The sequence below is a fragment of the Chanos chanos genome, chromosome 10 (assembly GCF_902362185.1).
Source record: "Chanos chanos chromosome 10, fChaCha1.1, whole genome shotgun sequence".
Taxonomy (NCBI): domain Eukaryota; kingdom Metazoa; phylum Chordata; class Actinopteri; order Gonorynchiformes; family Chanidae; genus Chanos; species Chanos chanos.
The window spans coordinates 13656594-13677328 of NC_044504.1; the positions used below are offsets into that span (position 1 = coordinate 13656594).

The 20735-nt window shown below is 40.7% G+C and overlaps 2 protein-coding genes across 2 annotated transcripts; one reads left to right on the forward strand and one right to left on the reverse strand.

Moving 5' to 3' along the window:
• Nucleotides 1-1129: 1129 nt before the first annotated feature.
• On the reverse strand, nt 1130-9143 carry slc4a1ap (solute carrier family 4 member 1 adaptor protein). Its single transcript, XM_030787371.1, has 14 exons — nt 8280-9143; nt 7815-8010; nt 7477-7602; nt 7161-7221; nt 6689-6828; nt 6222-6382; nt 5616-5685; nt 5142-5331; nt 4381-4489; nt 3887-4139; nt 3111-3221; nt 2853-2929; nt 2569-2638; nt 1130-1469 (listed from the first exon to the last, which is right to left on the reverse strand). The coding sequence occupies exons 1-14, from the start codon at nt 9141-9143 to the stop codon at nt 1420-1422; spliced, it is 2478 nt and encodes an 825-aa protein (XP_030643231.1). The 3' UTR covers nt 1130-1419.
• A 260-nt stretch (nt 9144-9403) lies between these two features.
• supt7l (SPT7 like, STAGA complex subunit gamma) lies at nt 9404-13590 on the forward strand. Its single transcript, XM_030787182.1, has 5 exons — nt 9404-9482; nt 10157-10588; nt 10868-11192; nt 11474-11711; nt 13222-13590. Exons 2-5 carry the CDS (start codon nt 10158-10160, stop codon nt 13491-13493), a joined length of 1266 nt encoding a protein of 421 aa, XP_030643042.1. The 5' UTR covers nt 9404-9482; nt 10157; the 3' UTR covers nt 13494-13590.
• The last annotated feature ends 7145 nt before the right edge of the window (nt 13591-20735 follow it).

Consider the following 20735-nt stretch of genomic DNA (forward strand, 5'->3'; position numbering starts at 1 on the left):
AAAAAAAAAAAAGAAGCAAGAAATCAACCAGGCACGGTGGCTGCATGTTTCCTGATGGCAAATCTGCAAAAAGTCAGAATGCATTAACAGGCCTTTTGTGTCCTATGCCTTTCCAATGTGACTGCCAGGGCATGTTGAAAAGACGTTTTAAATGTACTGCCCACTGCTTTAAAATGTGTTAAACATGTACAATATTTCTCTCTGACTCATTCATAAAACAGCAGTGTTGTGCTACATGTCACACAGCAGAGTTCATGCTGAACTTCAATCTAATTATCCAGTCAGTGGATGTGAGGTAAAGGAGACAAAGATAGGAAGTCATCTGTGAGTGAGTTAAATGGAGTGTATCCACAGGCTTGACTGAGCAGGAGTCATCTCTAACCCACTCAAGAGGCCCCCAGAGTTTCTGTTTCCGCCCCGTTCAGACAAGAAGCACTGAGTCAGAAAAGGAACAAAGGATATATTTATTTTTTTACAAAACACTTGTCAACAAAAAAAGCTCACATGCCAGAGAGAGAGAGAGAGAGAGACAGAGACAGAGACAGAGAAAGAGAGAGAGAGAGAGAGAGTTGATTTTCTATTAACCCAAAAATACATCATTTCAGTTAAGGTGGAAGAAAGAGAGAAAGAAAACAGAATGTGGAGGAGTCAGAATACCTCATGAGGGAGTCTAATCTTATTCTGCTTAGAGTTCCCCCCACACATGTACACTTCCACAACACTGAATCACTCCTCATTAAAATAATGTACACACACACACACACACACACACACACACATACATGGATGTCACTTGATTCATTAACAGCTTGATCCCAATCCCAGAATGCAGAGCAAGAGTCCAGATGGCTGGCAAATCCTCCCCTTCTCTCCTCCGGGCTTCGAGAAGGTAACGCTAGCCATCAACAGGGTGAGATCCAGCAGGAGCACTCTTTAGATCTATCAGAGAGGCTTAGTTAGCCCACGAGGCGGGATAATATTACTCAGCCAATGAACTAGTACAGTTCGTTCAGTCACACTGAGCCTGCTGGATGTTCTTAAACTGATCCAAGAACAGCAACTGCTGGCTGAAGCACTAATATTAAATTTGACTAGAATTCAGTCTCTGTTCATACCAAAAAAACAAATGACTCGGAGGATTACACACTCTTAAAGAGGAGCCGCAATCACTCTTCAGTGTCTCTACGTCCAGATAAGAGAAACTCTTGACACAGGCTTCAGTCAGTCAGAGAGAAGAGAGACACTTAAGATGGAGGGTAAGTGCAGTACAGTCCAGGACTGGGCTGTAAGTGGGATAGTATTTCAAGATTGATCGGAAACACTTGTTTGTTGGCCTTTTTTTTTCCCCACAAAGAAGAAAGGTGGTCTTGGTTCTGAGGAAGAGTACTGACAAGGCGCTGAGCTGACAGGAGCCTGATTTCAGTAGCCATACTTATCATTCAGGTGTGTCCGACCATCACCAGACTGTCCTGTTCCCAAAAAACGAAAGAGGAGGAAAAAAAAAAAGCATATTTAATGATAACACTGGCATGTTTGCAGAATCATACTGTCCATTTAAATTGTAAATTAGTAAAAACAAATGATAAAAATAATACATCATACTACATATTGCTGAAAACCCTTTTATCCTTGAATAAGTAAGAGTGCAAGTCTGGCTCACTTATTCTCAAGTAATTAAAAAAGTCTGTTTGAAATTTCTCTGACACAGTAAATAAGCTTAGTTCATTCAGAGAATCATGCTGCCTTCTATTTGCCAATTCTACTAATCTCCCACATGTTATCATGTATTTCAGCCCATCATATATTTAACGTGTATTATGTGTAATTTATATAGCTAAGCTGAGGCTAAATTGTTACGTTATAGTGTATCACCGCTGTAGATACACAGCAATCATTGCCATTTGTTTCCCTTCAAAGTGAACTTTGATGTTGATTAAAGTTAGTACCAAATGGTGTTTCGCTTAACTTTCGTATGTCAGCAAAACAGATTTTGGCAGAGTTTGAGCCACACTCAGTAAAGAAAAAATAGCACAGTACAGACTTTATCTTATCATGCATGAAGCCTTTGATTTGCATTCTCTGGCCCTCAATTAAAGGTCTACGTGAAATCTTGTTTTCTGAAACTATCAGCTACAAAGCATGTTTCCTTCTTCCGCCCAGTTGTTCTAACTCACACACACGCACACGCAAACACTTACTTGATGAGGTCAGAGACTATTCTAGATAGTTCTCCAAGCCGACTAAAGACATGTCACAACACTTCTCACACAAAAGCCTGAACACTATCCAGGCTAATGTAATTCTGCCTATACACAGCCTTGTTCAGTCACTGTTAACACACAGAAGACTGATTCTTTAAACCCAAATCCTTTCAACAACTTCAAAAGAGAAAACCTTTGAGGACAGACTGTTTGCAGAGTGATGAATGTTGTAAGTCTGAATTTCTTGGTACTACAGGATTTCAAAAGGTTTCATCTGTTTTTATCCGTTTCCAAGTAATTTAGGTTTAGTAAATATGGTGATCGTTTGGTCAACATGCTTTTCAGGAGAAGGCATTTATCGCTGTACCTGCTGGGGGAACCCAAACGCAGTAGTCTGGATCGTCCTGTGGGTACTCTTTGGAGAAGCTGGCTGGGGGCTGTTGATTGAGGTAATGGAAAAACCAGATTGAATGATATGTTAAACACTGTTATACAGATTGTTAGACTTCTTATTTCAAATTAGGTAAGCATCTGGAATATTTTAGCACTTATTTAGGACACATTAAACAAAATTATTTTTAAAATGAAACCTTTGTGAAGCTTTGATTATTGCAGCATGATGTGTGTTTTGCAGCACTCAACAGTGCTTACCCTGCTTGGACCAATCACTTTCTTTTTCTGAGTCTTCTGCGGACTTGGTGAGGCTGACGATCGGTTGTTTTCTCCATCTGTAATAGACAGGAATAAATAATAGCAATTTTGAAGTTCAGGATGATTCTGAATTTTCACATCATCTTTCAAGATGTTTCTCTGAACATCCTTTACATAAGGAAAGCCCATTTCATAGACTAACAGACATTCAGTTCCAACACACTAGTGACTGTCCAACACACGCATCAGATGATTTACCTTTAGAAGGTGAAGGATTCTCTTCTCCACATTCAGCCAGTGTGTCTTTTGAATCTCCATGTACTGGAGCAGATCTTTGAGCAGCTGTCTGTTTCCCAGAAACTCTCTGGCCTAAAAGCACAGAAATTAATTCTTTTTTTTACACTCACTCCTTTCACCATAAACTAATCACTTTGATATGAATGAGCGCTGAGCTAAGTTTACAGTAACAACATGTTATGGTTCATGGAAGAGTGGTTTGTTGTAATGTTGCTTTCTTGCAGCTGTAAAGTGGCAGCACTGCCATCTGCTGGTCAAAGGGAAAACTCATACTTTAACCACAACAGGATTAATGCTCCAAGTCGGCATACTCAGATACAATTATTGACAAATCAGAATTTTGGTAAAGATAAACTTTTGGCAAGTGTTGTACTTAAAGCTTTAAATCTTAAGCTTTGTATACCTACATGAGCATACAAAATGTATTTAATGAGTGAACTCCCATGGTGATCAATTATTAAAGTATCTGGTTTCATAACATTTAATGATTTCAGAATGTGACAGAAACTTTGTGACTTGACACAACAACTTAATGACACCTTACGAATGTTTCTTGCCATATAGATGAAATCAAAGGCAAACAACCTTTTGCTCTCATTTACATATTACATTTAGAGTGTATTGCACAAACACATCTTTAGTACGATATTTAGACTGTTGTAACAAAGTCTATAGAGTAATGGGTATTTGTGATGGCTCTGTGTCTGCCAGGTGGGTGGAGTCTTTAGCAGCCGAACCTGTGGTCCTGTATGCCTGTGAGGGTTTCTGTTTCTGTGGGGAGGACATGGAGCTCTGCTGCATAGCAGTCTCTTCAGGCTGGGAAGTCTCCATTTGGTCCTCAGATGTGGCTGTGGACTTGTTCTTGTCTTCTGCCTCTTCTTCATCTTCTTCTTCTTCCTCCTCCTCCTCCTCCTCTTCCTCTCCACCAGGGGGGAGCTCCTTCATGTTGAAGAGCTCAGGGGGCAGGTTAGCTCGCTTTGGAGGCAACGTCTGTACAGGGACAGACAAGACAGAGGGAGGGAGAGAGTGAGTGAGGGATTGTGAAAGAGACAGCGGGGAGGGGGGGAGGGAGAGAGAGAGAGAGAGAGAGATTCATCTGAGTGTGTACTATTTTTACCATTTTCTGCTACACACACAGAAAAACAAAGTTCATGCCAAAAGGCTATAGGCAAGCTTTGCACATATAAACTCATCAAACACATTATAGACAACAGTGAGACAATGATCTCACCCCGATTGTTCCGGTTTTCAGTTTGAATTTTTTACCCCCTTTCATGGCACCAAACAGGGGCATGGATAGCTTTTTGGGTTTCTCCACAGCAGAGGATGTGCTTGCAGACCTGTGAGAATGAAAGAGCATGTTACTTCAAATTATGTTGATTTAGATCTCACAGATGTCAGATGTCTGGTGAAACCTGGAGGTTCAGTGCCTTGCTCAGGGCCACGCTGAGAAAAAGCTGTCATAATTAGGGTTTGAATGCACAACACTCTGGCTAATAAGCCCATTACGTTCACAACCGATCATAATGTCCTCATTAGCATTTCACAAATTTGCAAAAAACAAACAACCCCTTCTCCCAAAAAACCTGTGCAACACTTGTAGTGTCAAAAAGTACAAAGTTGGTGAGAAACAGTTCATATGTTTAACACTTTTCTTTTCACTCAGCCATTCATGTTCTCAAACTACCAACACTCTCAAAGAGAAAACAAAGCCCTTAAATACATTGATCTGTACCAACAGTAACTTGCTCTGACTTCTAATCAAGATAGACAAAAAACATGTACAAACAACACAAAGTTATTGTTATACAAACAATTGTAAAGAAAAAAAGATATTTAACAAAAACTGAGCATATACATACATACACACACACATATATATGTGTGTGTGTGTGTGTGTGTTACAGCGGAACTTAAATCTTAGCATATCCCAACAGCTTTACAACAGCTTTATTTACTACTTTCAGAGGCCAGAGGGTGTAATGAACTCACCCTGCCTGGAGTGTGGGTAACTGGGTGGGCCGGGTCAGCTCCACCAGTTTGCGCAGACGCTGTCCCTCCTTCCGCAACTCGGCTATGTGCAGGTGAAGCTTCTTCCTCTCCACCCCGTCCAGAGCCCCCTCATTACGCACCACACTCATGAAGGCATCCAGTGGGTCTTCTGAGGACGCCTTAGATCCTCCTGTGGTGATGACCAAATACACAAAGTACAAACAAACATGCAGAGGAGACAAGGCGTAAAGTCAGGCAGGGGTTAAGAGCGCAGACAACAACACCTTTCACACATGCAGTTTTATCTGCAAATGTTCCAGCAATTTTCTAGTACGGGGTCACGTGTGAATTCAAGCCAGAGTCGAAATTCTAGAAAAGTTCTTTTGGCAATTTTTCAGGGCTAGACCAAGTAGCTTTTCTGGAAACACACATAAACAGAACACACAAATGCTGTGTTCCTTCTGACTAACTTACCTTTCGCTGAGGCACTCAATCTCTTCTCCGTCTCTGCCAACTCTTTCTCCACCTCTGCCAGTTTGGCCACCTTGCACCCGAGCAGACAAAAACAGCTTCACATCAGCATACTGACATATTTCATTCACAATTCAACCTTTTACCACAGTTGCCGGGATTGTGCTGACCAAATACATTTTGAATACCGTTTGTAGGACATTACACTCTGCAAAACTGTATATGGCTGCCAAACTGCGGATGGCTTAAATAGCAGTATGATAGGGACCCAGTTTGGCCCATCAGTCAGGTGGGAATTTTTCCACCTAATAAAGCATAGATCAAGTTTCTTAGACTATGACTAAGCCATAGTTCATGAAACTGGACTGGTCATTTCATACTGGAATTTTGGGTCAAATTAACAGGCCTACTGATAAATCCCGCTTTATGGGATATGTGGTTGGATTAAATGGAAACCTCCTTTCAAAACCTAACTTAGCCCAAACTGGTCCTCAACCAGACCACCCTGAAGCTACAACACAATATGGTGATTAAAGCATAGGCTCTTGATCTAACCCAGTCTAAATGTCTAAACTAGTGGCAAAACCAGCGATGTACAAGAGACTCTACCAGGGAGTCATAGGTTTCAGGTCGCTCTCGAATCTTTCCAGCCTTCTTCATACGCTCCATCCTCTTTTTCTCCACAGCACCAGTTCGATCCAGGAAGGTGTCGTCATCGCTATCATAAAAGTCCTCCTGCTCCCAGTCCTTTTTCTTTCGCTTACGGGACACTGGAGAGATCAGAGGAATCAATGTCGAAATGCAAACAGTGAGAACAAAACAGGTCTCTTGGTTAAAACAGGTCTCTTTCCTCCAAATCTTAGGTAAGACAGGAAAAAGAAGAGAGACTACACCAGACAACAAAAGTCTCTGTCAGCAAAAATATTCTGCTTTCAAATGAAGTGTCGAAGTACCTCCAGTCTTACTTGGGTGAGACTGACTTCATAACTTTTAGCAGAGAGAATGTTTAATTTTGGTCCTGCCAATGAAGGCTTTAACAGCAGTAATATAACAGCATGCCCCTCTGAGCTGCTCACCTGCTTCCTGTCGTAGTAATCCACGAGCCTCTAGAATACGACAGGCCTCTAGAGAGCACTGTATGGCAGCCTCTTTCTTCTTCCCAGTGTGGGTCACCTCAGCAACCAGCTGCCTGCCCAAAGCATCGTCCACAGGCAACCTGAATACAGGAGAGACAGCAGATCAATAACACTGATTCTCCGATCAACTGCAACCCTGCAAAATGACTTACCAGCCATCTAAACTGAGATCAGATCAGATCAGATCAGAGTAATTAAAGATTAATTTAAAAATCAAATGTAACATTATTAAATTAAGGAGTGATGTGTCTTCTTTAAATTTTCAAACTAACCCAAAGTTATGCCAAGAAATTAGTAATTTGACGTGAATAAACAGAACTAGGATTAAGATTCATGACCACTGATTCAAACTGAAAAAAGTGTGGATGGAAACATGCCTTGTTTTCAGTTAGTGTAAAGACAGGCTACTTACTTGATTCTGCAGAGCCAGGTGCCATGGCCTTTTTCTTCATATTCAAATTCAAGTTCCTCACCTGAATTCACATAAAAAAATATCAGGACGCTGAAAATATTCAATAGTATAATTCAGATTTGAAACAACTCACTAAATTACACATTTCTTTTTTTGTCAAAATCTTTTTCATTTTGAGCAATGACTGATTTGCGATCAACTTGTTTCTCAACACTTCAAATACAAAACTTTGACAATAGTGCATGTTAGATAACTAAAATAGATGATAGAACTATAGCGGATGAAGAAGGTGTCTATCTCTGCATAGACGGCCTACCCTCTCTGTCATAGAAGCCTTGCAATGCCTTCTTAGGGTCCTTAAGATAGGCAGCCTCCTGGTCCTCCTGAAACTCAGTGGCAAAGGGATTCTCCTCATTTTCATCTTCTTGGACTGCTTCCTCAGCTGGGATCAGAGATGTAGAGATGAAAAGTAAAGACAAAAAAATGAGAGAAACTTGGTTAGAAACACAGCTTAATAAAAATATGCTGTGTAAAACAAGTCAGCGGAACCACTGACTTCCCATTTAGTTGAAATGGATTAAATAATTGTGTCTTTTTGAGTATGGTTTCATTCAGCTTGTTTCACTGAAAACCACTATCATAATATGACTTTACCCATTCCCCATGAGCAGCCAGTCTCCTCTGGGGAACTTCTTCCAGCAGTACTAGTCTCCTCTCCTTCCTTTTCCTCTTCCTCATCTGAGCCATCTCCCATCATCCTCCTCTCCAGCTCCTCACGTTGTTTCTTTGCCCTTTCCTTCAGTTCGGTGACGGTCAACTCTGACTCCTCCTCCGCATCAAATTCTGGTCCCTGGAAATGGACAATGATATGTCTCAAATACCAGTTCTTTCATCCAGATAAACACCGATTTTAAAGGTCAAAAACATTCACAGAGTTTTACAACCATTTGTCTTTTGCAGTTTTATTATTAAAACATTCTGGTTGCAATATTTGCCTGAAAGGTACAGTTGTCGATTTATCATTATTATTATAATTATGATAATCATTATTATTATTATCATTATTAAGTCAACTGGCCAACTGAATTTAATGCCAGGATTAAACCTGGCCCATATTACCTGCAGAATAAAAAGTCTGGTGCTTCCTCCGAATTTTAAGACATGTCCAACCCGTACCCTTATGTAGGTTTTGGGTGGTATCTTGTTCTTATTCAGAAAGGTTCCGTGAGTGCTGCCAAGGTCGTAGACATAGAATCCCATCTCCTCCCCGACAACCCCTTCCTCCCCTGAACGTCCTCGATACTGCACTATGGCGTGATAGCGGGATATAGAGGGATGTTCCAGGGAAACGTCGCATACAGGTAGACGACCCACTACAAAGTAACTTCTTTGGGTAAGTGGAATAGTGTCGAGGATGGCACCGTTTTTTAGCAGTTCGAAAGAGTACGAAATATCGGCAACTCCACCCCACGGAGGTTCTGTGTATGGAAGCGGTGGAAATTTACCAGCCGGTGGTGCTTTAGCTGGAAATTTTTGTTTAAACTCTTGTTTGGTTTTCACGGGTGCATGCTCTCTCTTACTTGAAGGCTTTGCCTTCTCCGAATTTCGCTGTTCACTCTCCGAGGGTTTCTCTCCATTATTCGTTGATTCATTTTCATTGAACGAGCTTTCTCCAGGTTGTTGTGAGTCTAAGGATTCGACTTTTGTGACTGAATCTTCTTTCACTGTGCGAATTTTTGTCTCGGGTGCTGTCCTCTTGCTTTCACTGGCTCCCGGACCTCTTCTGACAGTGAGTGAAGGCGCGGCAAAAATATCAGGTCTCTTAAAAGTGTCAGGTTTCTCGTCAGCAGAGATTGCAGCATCTCCTTTAGTGTTAATGTCACCACCACTCTCATTACTCGGAGTTTTCTCGGAGTCCATCACAACATCAGTACCTTCCTCCAAACTCATTCCTGGTTTCAGTGTGCCTGTAGAGTCCGCCATATTTTTGTTTGGTGCTACGTTCTAATGCTTCCGTTCCGTGATTTCGTTAGAAAATCCTGATAGTACTTTTGTCATGCCTACGATCGATTGTACCATATTTTATGATAAGGACAGTCTTATAATTAAAAATAAGTGATTATAAAATTGTATCTTTATCCAGTGCTTATTTATATCTAATGTTTTCCAACGTGGGAACTATCGTACACCTCAATTCCATCAACACGGTAGCTAAAAAGCACTGAACCTTACCACAGAGCGTCGTTTGCTCTGCGTTCCTGGAATTTAATACCTTACATGCCATTTCTTTGATATTGAAATCGGACTCGGTTCCCTTGTAAAGTAAGTGTGAGAATTGACGTGGTTGATAAAATTTTAACTACAAGCTTTAAAACGACATAAATGAGAACCGAGTGATTTACAGCTCACTAGCTAACGTGACCAACATAAGTTGTTAAGGAAGCCAACATAACTGAACTAATGTAGGTTCGCTGTGCAATATAGGAATTTAGGACTGTATAATGGATTGATTTGTGACAAAACGGACATTTGCTAATATTGATTATGTAGCGTCCCTGCGCAAATGCATTATAAACCACAATTTAGCATAGCAAATGAATGATTACTTTTCTTTCTTAAAGGTAAAAAGAGAAAGAATCACATAGATAGGTGAAACATCTTAGCACTTCATGTACAGAAACTGTAAGTAGTCATTTGACATATGCTGGAATGTAGCATGTAGTTTAAAGACAATACATATCTTAAGATTTTTATCCTGGTCGGTCGTTCAATTTGCGCTTCATTTAATGGTACTGTTTAACGGGTAAAGATGAGTCCCTTAAGAGTTTTACTATATAATTCCTCAAATTTGATCCTTTCCTTTGGCTACAGTGGTGATAATGATAAAGGGATGGAGCGGACACACAGTACGATGATTGACAACATCTTTTTTGTTGTTTTCAGAGTCTCCAGACCCAAGACTGAAAATTAACTAGAGTGTTATTGTATGGTGACAGGATGATGCGTTATTGGGGGGAGCTCCCTGTGGCCTCAGCACCCCCAGGGCGTAGCTCCTTTGACCTTCTGCAGCGTGAGTTCCGCCAGGTGGAAATGCAAGACCCTCCGTTGCACCAGCCCTCAGCACAGCGCCCGCGGCCCACCACCATGTTAGACGTGCCCTCTGAACCGTGCAGTCTCACCATTCACACGGTGCAACTGTGCCAGCACATCCGCCGCCTCCGCTCCCTCCTCACAACCGCCCAGCTCAGCCAGCAGCCCCTGGCTTCATCAGCAGACATGCAGAGCATCATCAAACCAGAGGACGGCGATTCACTCCCTCCTCGGCCACCCACACCCGCAGCGCCTGACGACCTGCTCCCCCTAGACAGCAAAGTCCCACGGATACCCTTTCAGCTCCGACACAGCGACCCAGAGAGCGACTTTTACAAGTACTGATCCTTTTAGTGAGCATCTTGTTAAATTAGAATAATTGTGTGATGTAGCCAAAAACATGTAAATAATACTGTGGTTACTGTTCCGTTGCGACTGTATTTTAGAACCTGACAATTTGCCCACAACAATACTATTGCAGTACCTAGTCAGTCATTTCTGAATATAGGCATAGATATATGACGTCGATGCAATGTATTGAACATATGTTCATTTACTGAGCTCACCCCATCTCCCTGTCTCACTTGTTCTTGCTCTTGGCATCTGTCTCTCTACAGGGGTAAAGGTGAGCCAGTCACAGAGTTGAGTTGGCCGTCATGCCGGCAGCTTCTGTACCAATCTGTTGCTACGGTGTTGGCTCATGCCGGATTTGAGTCTGCCAATGAAAGTGTGCTAGAAACGTTGACCGATCTGGCCCATGAGCACTATCTGCGGCTCACCCGGTTGTTGCGGGTGGCCGTGGACCGAGAAGCCCGACTGGGCACCACTCCTTTTCCTGATGTGGTGGAGCAGGTCTTTCATGAGATAGGCATCGGCAGCATTCTGGCCCTGCAACGTTTCTGGCAGGTTCGCATCAAGGACTACCATAGCTACATGCTCCAGGTGAGAAAACCCATGCCAGTCTATCAGGTTTCACATGGCATCACAACAATGTGTTATCCCTCATGCAAACTACTGAATCCACTGAACTGTCACAGCAGTGAGCTCCAGTATTGTAAAATGGATTAAAATCGAGTAAAAAAAAAAAACAAAACAAAAAACTTACATGCTTACATCAGTTTGAGAGAGCCTACCTGGACATAGAAGAATGAAGAAAACAGTGATGCTCGCAAGTTGATTTATAGCTGACTTGTTCATAAGATGGCATTTATGATGATTCTCAGGTCAGTAAGGAGCTGTCTGAAGAATACGAGAGGCTGGTAAACCCAGAGAAAGCTTTAGAAGACTCCAAACCCCTCAAAGTCAAAGAGGAGCCAATGAGTGACATTACCTTCCCTGTGAGTGAGGAGCCTGAAGCTGATCTGGCGTCAGGTGACCAGGCTCTCCCCATTGGCGTGTTGGGTGCTCCCAGCGACAGACTGGCAGGGGGTCTGGAAGGAGAAAACTCGCCTCACCCTTCAGGTGAACACTCTTAACTTTTCAAGGACTATTGATATTCATATTCAGTTGTCGTAAATGTTGTGACATTGAAGGGCTTTCTTTGAAACTGGTGATATAGAAAAATATAAACAATATGTTTTAGCCCGTTGAATTGCAGATCACACAGCGGAGGCTAAATATGCAGGAGGCCAAAAGTCAATAAAGGAAAGAATTTGAGGTGTAAACAGCACACGTCCATGTATCAGAATCACCTTATGCATAGATTTACTCATCTCAAGAGCTTTGCACACCACTCTAAGACATAACACAACAGTCTTGTTTTTCTGTTTTACATTTATTTTGGCAGATTTTTCTTTTTTGTCTGTTTATTTATTTATTGGAACCGATTAATTCAATTGAACTCTTCTTAGGATAACTTGTATGTGGACACAGATCAACACGGTTTATGATTTAAATGCAGCATGTTAAACCATTATGAAAAGATTACAAACCTGGACACCCGCCAGACACTGATCTGCTGCTTGGTGTGGTGTCTCGATACTCTTGTACTGATAATATTGTGTCTGTGCAAACTCTTACTCATTAGGCTCCCGTTGTACATCACTGGTGTTTCAGGAAACATGAAATCAGAACATGTAGCTGAACAGTGGTTTTATCTGTCGGTACTTGTGTGCTGGTGTTCTGAAGGTGCAGTGTTACATTCCAGTCGACATCTGGCTCCCCGCCCCAAAATAAAAACTTTCTTGCACTTTTCACATGCTCTCTCTGCAGAACTTAAACACAGAGTCAGAGTACTCAAAAGCAGCATTAGGGGGTTCTGTAGCTGCCTGCAGCCAGAGCCGCACCCGTGGGCAGAACTCGTAATCTAGCCCAATGTGGGGTACGGCTTTTGATGTAAATCAGCACTTGACCTCCTCAGTAGGACAAATCTGTGTCATGCGGCTCTCTATAATGAAAAGAGTAATCTAGATGGGTCTGGTTAATACCAGTGGTTTGCAGATTATCCCGTTTATCTGGATTTTGAATTTCACGAGGCTTAGCCTATCTCTGAGACTACAGGTGTTGTCATAGGATATGTATAAGGCCTTTCTCTGTAGTTCTGACTGTCCTGGCCAGAGAGATAAAACAGACAGAGGGTTTTTAAGAAGCACCCATTTATGAGTTTCCAGTTCCCCATTGTGACAGGGGTATTTTCCCAGTCAATACTTCCAAATTAATAATAGTTTTTGTGTAGTAGGAGGAGGCATTGCTTTAATATTGTACACTGCGGCTGCACTGCATTATCTGAGCAGTTTTAACCTAGCACATGCTAATTGTCGGGTATTTGATATCCACGCTGATCAGAATGGAAAATACGTGTCATATGTGTTATGCTATATATCCATATTCATTCATCTCTTCCACATGCCCCTTTGCAGAGCAATACTGAGTATCTGATGAGAATTTTATATCCTCCAGTGGGTGAGGTGCATTTTTAGGGATATGATGTCTTCTCACCTCAGCACTTTGTCATTTTGTCATATTCGGACAGGTACAGCAGGGAACAGTTCACCGTTGTGGCATCTTGCTCAGGTGAAAATGGAACCCCAGGATGGTGAGGACGGACAGGTGTCAGGTCAAGGAGTCTTAGGGGGTGACGTGTTCGAGGAGGGGCCCATGTCTACCATGAGTGAGGCGGGCATGCCCCCATCGCCAGGCGGCGGAGCCTCAGACGGCAGCTATGCCTCTCACTCCCCCGACTCACTTATGGGGACCTCTCCTGTCTTCAACCAGCGTCCTAAAAAACGAATGAAGAAGGTGTGAGAGAACTGTAATTCTTCATAAATAGAGGAACAACCGGAAAGGACCGTCAGTGAGCAGCCTCTTCCGTGCTGCACGCATACGACGGAAATGAGTAGAATATTTGTCACACGTCTAGAACTTTTTGAAACCATCTTTTTTTTTTTTTTTTTTTTATTGACCAGTCTCTTCTCTATGCATTGCACGCATGTGACAGTATGTCTCTAATGCAATGGACAGCACACATGTGTAAGTGTGCGTGTTTTCCGTCAAACGGCATTGGGTTGTAGTTTGAAACATTTATTGTGTTGGGCAATTACGTGTTTGGTGTGATGAAATTAGCATCTGTTTATTATAATGGAACAACGGTGGCCAGCCCAACATGAGGCATAATTATAGTCTAATGTCTGCTCAAAAACACATAGGGACATCAATCAAGGGATAATGGCAAATTAATTACAGCATGCATAAATCTGCATGCTAAATGAGCGGGCCTTTTCACTACCTGTTCTGTAGCTGCAGTCATACCATTGTTACCAGCTGCAGAAGAAACAACAGAGGTGAGAGTGTTGCGGGCTCAGTGTGAATTTCGGCTCCCGCAACCACCCAATTACCTACAGCACATGGTAATGCCATCAGACAACCGGCGGAACAGAAAATTACATGTGTTTTTTTTTTTTTTTACACCAAATGCTGTTGTCTTCAGTGGTCTCAAGTATTGATTGCTTCAGAATTGTTTTTTTTTTTTTCAAACCTAGCCTCCTTCAGTATGCAGCATATATAGCAGATACTGTATGGCACGTTTTGCTGTTTCTGGCTCAGGTTTGACTGTCTCTACTAAAACAGCTTGACACAGCTTTAATACAAAATTGAGCTGTTTATATTTGTAAGTGAAACAGCATATGAGCGGCTGAGCGGTTTCATTATCATAGCACTCAAAGCGGAACATGCTATTTAAATTCATTTGACAGAATCTGGATTGAGAGTATGTTTGTGTGAATTTTTGTTCTTAGATGGTCTGACTATCTTTCCTAAAAATATAGAATACTCACTTAGTATATTTGTTGCTAATAAAATAGTGTTTTATAACAGCTTTGCCTGAGTGCGTTATAATTATTATTAATTCTGATTTGAGGCATTCTTATACGTGTACCAAATAAAAAAAAAAGCAAACAAAAAACTGAATGTGGTTTAAAATTCAGAAATCCTAGCTTTTGGAATCCTAATTTGAAGACATTTCTGGTTTGATCAGATGGCTTTAGCGTTGTCCTAAGCCATCTTAACAGTAGGGGGCACAATTTAGTCACCACAGCACTCTACTGCGTTGCAGGTGTTCAATATTCTACTTGGTAAAGGCTTCGTTTATTGAAATGTTCCTTTGTGAACAACTCGCAGTCGTATCCGTGTGGCTGAAGCAATCCATTCTAAATGTTTCCTATGGCATTCCTGATTTCCCTGCAGCTCCTTCTCCAAATGGATGCATGTTCAGATCTCTGTAAGATAATTATGCCCGAGAGGCTGCGCGGATATCTGGATGCATCATTCAGAGAGAGGAGCACGCAACAACTGCTGTTTAAAAAGTAATAAGCCCAATTACACATTTGTCAAAGACCTTATACAGCGAAAGGATTTTTTTTTTCTTTTTTACTGCTCCTCTCTTGGCCTGTTTTCTGTGTGGTATGTCCCGTAAACGCTAACTCGTTTGTCAGCATAGATTTGCTGTGTAGAGGAAAGCAGCGAAGTTTGTCTTCTGGATGTAATGGCCTTGCGGATATAATGACATGAGTCCTAAGTTAGCATGCATCGCACATTCCTCGTGAATCACAGGTTCTGAGAACTCACTGCCATGCTGTGTCCAGGCAAAATAACTTGCCATAAACACCTGTCATAGCTGTCACTGGTAAGCATAGTTTCTGATATATATATAATTCTGTCGAAGAGAGCACTTTACACTGAAGGAATCCCATTTTTTCCAAACACATCCCGTTTACACTGCATTAACGATCATTAATTTTAATGTCTTTTTGAGATCTCTTGTCATCTGTCCTGACTGATGTTGTACAGGACTATGGTATCTTGTGTCACTGTCCTGGCTGTTTGTCAGTCTTCAATGTGACACAACATGGTTGCTTGTTAAAGCAGTAGAAGAACATTGTGTACTGTGTTCCTTTTGTCTGCTCATGGTTTTCAGCAATGTGGCAATTACATAACCATAAACCATCCAGAAGCCACCAAGACTGCCATAATGCCTGGTAACTGCATTTAAATATCAGTGTTAATTCCGAGTAACAGAGTTACACAGGTGGCTGTGTTAGGGGAATAGTCGGTTCAGTATTTTTCACAGGTGAACAAGGGTGCTTTGAATGCAGTAAAAGCTATGCCAGTCAACAGCGCCCATTAAACTAATGTGGACTGCTAATCTTTCAGTTACTCTCCTGCACTGTTCAGTTGTTCAGAACAGGAATTAATGCAAGAGTATTAATGCAGAAGCCATGAGTAATGACATGAGACATGAAACAGATGAAACTCACTACAGACACAGGTATTGGAACCAGCGAATCTCTACAGAAAGCAGTCATCCTGAAGAAGATTTACTGATACTTTTCAGGATCATTAAACTTTTTCCATTAGTGACAAAAATGCAAGATTATCTGCAAAATATTTTTTACTGGTTTTTTTTTTTTTTTATTTTATTTTAAATATCTGAGATGTTTATCTAGTCTTTTCTCTTTAGCAAGCAAGACTTGCATGGCCTGTTTGCTGTGAGACACCCTCTCGACCTCTTAATGATTGCCCATCCGTATAGAAGGATTCTCTGGAGGCCTTGTGTCATTGTTGATGTGGTGTAAAATGTGATACAGACAATCCAGTTTTATGGTATACACATCTATACATAAGGTTTTGTAAGTCCTTGAACTGTGACACTTTCTCTTCTCAGAGATCTCAGGGAGTAGGATTGAGAAAGACTTCTCCTTCTGCGCTGTCAGACAGCACACTGACAGTTATGCATCTGAATACCATGATAGTACACTGATAGTTACTTCAATAACCCTTTCACTGTTGAGAGTTTGTTGCCCTCCTTTGTTGAGCTGGAAAAAAAGTGTCACTTCATTGTTTGTGAGAGCAAGCAGTGTGAAACTCAGGCTTCAGATGGTGTTTATAATGACCGTCTGATTCCCAGTAGGCGAAAAAAAAAGCCTTTGAGTCCTCTGCCTTCCATAGGCTCAGTCCCTCAGAAATTGAACTAAGCAAAGTATTTACCCCCGAGTTGTTAAAACAAACATGGTGATGTGATCTGGAGCCATTTATGAACATGCTGCAGTTGAAAAGACTATTATGTACGAATGGATTTGGCTTGGTCTATAAATTGTCTGTTCTCACTTCTCGCTGGAGTATAGTGAAACTTAGTAATCCTGTTAGAAATGCCAGAATTTTGTACACTGTTATTTATTAACAGTTACTTATTTCTGCTAATACTAAAAAACATCTAAGTAAGAATCACCTTTTTCATGTAATGTTACACAGTTTCCAGCGCTGAGCTCATTCCGCTGAACAGAGGTGTGTTTATCTGCACAAGGCACCACATTGTATGGTTTTCTCTTTGATTGTTCACACACCTACGATTCTCTGCACAGTATAGCAAAATCAATTATGTCAAATACGTCTGTTGGTCACATTAGTAAGCTTAACTGAGTAAAAAATAATTGGTCTGGGAGCCATAGATGAAAATGGCGGAGGTCGAGGAAGGAGAAGAAAGAGAAACAATACGTGCTAATAAAAACAAAGGGGTATTTATGCACCTTTGGTGCAAGGCCCCCTGCTAACTGTGTATTAAACACCAACAGTTACAGGGAGTCATAGGGAGTACAAGAAGGGAGCAAGGTGTTTTATGTCAGCAAGACACAATCTTCTTTCTTAAAGGAGGTAGACTGTTTATATGTGGCTCATCCACTGTGGAAAAACAGTTTCACTTACAATTGCTGTGCAGTGTGTAATTAAATTGGGATCTGATAGTGTGTAAAAGATAGAATTTGAGTCTCTCATGCCATTCGTGTGTAATGGGAAAAAGTCTGATATAATTATGGAAATGCATGCCTGGTAAGTCTGCCATGAAAACAAAACTTAATGAATTAGAGACCTTTAATATGAATCAGTGTGGTCAAGTTGAAAATGAATATATCAGAAGTGTCTTATGTGATTTGATTTAATGAGGAGGCAGGATGAACAACACATGAATGATTATTATTTTTTTGGCCTGGTCATCTTTGCTTCATTATAAGGAAAAGTGAGACAGTGAAAAAAACAACTCATTTACTACTTTGAAGGTTTGTATCCTGTCTGCTGTCTATATATTGCTGTATTGCTGTCTATATGCTTTGTGTTAAGATTTACTCATATACTATTACTAATAATAATTTTAATGTTCATCAAAACCCCGCTTGACCAAAAGCTTTCAAAGGCTGCCCTCAGTCTTTAATTACTCCCTATACCTCTATACAGACAGGTCCTCTAAAGACAAGATACTCAGAGAATTCGGAGAGTGTTTTCCCCAATTATTTGTACCACATGTATGAAACTGGAATATAAATGACCAAAAAACAAACAAACAAACAAGAACCCCAAATCCTAAATAATCAAAAGTAAGATCTTGTGCATAGTCGTGAGTCATTTTTTGTTATTTTACTCAAAATCTAAACAAGAATCACTTTTTCTCATATAACCATACAACCACACTTTTGCTGTACAGAGAATAAATATCTGTAAAAGACACAAAACTTTGTTTTCCTATTTGTTACACACACACACACACACACACACACACACACACACACAGGTCTCAACATAAAACACAAAAGTTAGTTATGTAGAACATGTCAAATAAATCACCATTCTTAATAGACAACAGCTGCATTCATAATGCAGCACATCGGATGCACAAATAAATAGAAACTGTGTTTACACATGTGTAAAACCTACAGCATTATCAGTCCCCACACACACACACACACACACACAGACAGTACATACACAGTAACTGGAGTGACTGTGTAGTGCTGTGTAAGATATGAATCACCCATAATCACATCCAGTTACATATGTGCATGGCATGTTTGACGGTCACAGATCTGCCGCCTCCCTCCCTTTTCTTTTATCAATGGTTGTCTACATGCTTGCTTTATGGTACACTGATAACGTCCTCCAGACGCATCCAGGTCTGACATTGAAGGATTTACTGAGAGTGAAATGTTAGGAACAGTCTTGTTAGTCATTGGGATCACGTCTGAATTATATACCTCAAATACACTATCTATCTTGGCTTCACTCAGAAACACAAACCTCATCTCTGATTTAATCATTTTGTTAATTTCTATCAAGGAATATGTGGTGTTTAGATGGCTGCATGAAATCATGATTGTGATCAGTATTTGTTGAGTCATTAAGGCTGAGGAAGTATTGATACACATGAGATTAGCAGTGTTATTTGATTCTTTAGCTATTTATTTTTGTCTTCTTTTTTTTTTTAAATTTTGAGATTTCTAGGGTGTTCAGCAATAAAGAGGACCAGTCATACTGTTTTGATGATATCATCTGGCTGTGTAACACACCTTTAGTGTTGAAAGTAACAATGTATTTTGTAAAAGAAATGTGGTGTTTCTTCTTTTAGAACAGTGTGAATTTTCTTGTGAGGACAGTAGTCCAGCAGTGGAGAAAAGCTGTTACGTGGTTTTATGCACTCACATGTAGTGGCGCTACCGGTGGGTAGTGGTCTCTGATGGGAACAGGGTGCCGAGAGAGTTTGAGAGTGCTATGTGAAGACAGTTAGTGGTATGATAGTTATAATTTTGTGTACGGAAACACAGGCCTCTACTGCAACAGTGTTCTCTACAGTAGAACACTACTGCAGCACTCAAAGAACAGTTAATAGAGTGTATAATTTGTAAGCTCTCAGAGAGCAAGTAACGCAGTGATTCAACTTTGAACAGGAGGAACTGTTTCTATTTTGGAAATCAATCCTGAGGTGCAGTACGTTGTCCTTATTAGAAAAAGCACTGTGAACTGCGATCTCACTCTTAAACCAAATTTGTTCTTTCTCCAGAAGTATTCAGATAGATTTATAATTGCACATCAATATTGATATGATGAGAGAGACTCTGTTTTCCCCATTTCTTCTTGAGCTTTAATGATCATTTTCATCCATGTCACCATAAATGTTATTTATTTATATAAAAAAGACAAGGAGCACAATTTTTGAATTTTTATCACTGCCCTTTTGCTGTAGAGGAACGTTTGCTAAGGTACTTTCAGTGTGCTCTTCTTAAGAACTGGCTGCTTATTATTGGGTGCTTCGAGTACTCATTGATAATTAGATAATAGCCAATAGGAGATCAAAGTGAGCCATTACTGGCTAAAGCCACTCAGAGACAGCAAAAAAGTATCCATGACATTTTGAATGTCCCATTAAAAAAAAAAAAGGTTCTGGTGATGATTTGGTACATTTTTTATTTCCATTATGGTAAATCTTTACTTGCCCCTTGCTGAGCACGGCTTGAGCAGAGCAGCAGGAATGTTTTTGATCCAGCTGTTACCGTCAGCAAGCGGTTCAATGCACAGACTCTGAGTAGCACCCTGTCAGTTCATGGAAGAGCCTGTGCTGTCACCATGGTTACCGGCTTAAGCCACTTTTGGATGCACTGAACAGTCACAACAGAATGCTGAAGCATCTTATTTGAAAATATGGAGATTATAATTATATAGGATGTTTCAAGGGATACATTAAATAGTATTCTGTATATATATATTTGCTGGTATAATTGTATTCATATTTGTAGATGTATTAATATGCATGTATTGATTTTTCCTTGTATAATGCCTGCACCCCTTGTGCTTTTTGAATTTCATTGTTATTGCTCCAGATGTGTCACTGAGGATTTTGTTTCTAACTTGTTTACACTCTATACAAAAATGTTTTTATTGTGGACGAAATTCAAGTGAAAAGAGCAAAAGTGGGACAAAATTTGCAATGCCATGAGAAATGTAACATTGTTGTGGGGTGGGGTGTTGGAGGTGCATTTTCATCCTGGGCAACAAATGTTGAAAAACGGATGGTTGCTTTTTAAACTTTTAAGAGGCTGTTCTGTGCTCAGCTCAGTATATGTCTGGGCGACTATGTGTACTTGACTTTTTATGTTTTTGGATTGGTTAAGGTACCAGTCTGTAAAAATGAAAACATATGTGGACTTTTTTGATGTAATCTTATCCCCTCAT

Bases quoted from the DNA above. Each gene is read 5' to 3' on its own strand.
- slc4a1ap (XM_030787371.1), bottom strand. From the start codon at position 9,143: ATGGCGGACTCTACAGGCACACTGAAACCAGGAATGAGTTTGGAGGAA. The intron at 5,686-6,221 runs GTAGAGTCTCTT...CTCGGGTGCAAG, and splicing joins CTGAAACCTATGACTCCCTG to GTGGCCAAACTGGCAGAGGT. The intron at 5,332-5,615 runs GTAAGTTAGTCA...TCATCACCACAG, and splicing joins ATTGAGTGCCTCAGCGAAAG to GAGGATCTAAGGCGTCCTCA.
- supt7l (XM_030787182.1), top strand. From the start codon at position 10,158: ATGATGCGTTATTGGGGGGAGCTCCCTGTGGCCTCAGCACCCCCAGGG. The intron at 10,589-10,867 runs GTACTGATCCTT...GTCTCTCTACAG, and splicing joins CCAGAGAGCGACTTTTACAA to GGGTAAAGGTGAGCCAGTCA. The intron at 11,712-13,221 runs GTGAACACTCTT...ATATTCGGACAG, and splicing joins AAACTCGCCTCACCCTTCAG to GTACAGCAGGGAACAGTTCA.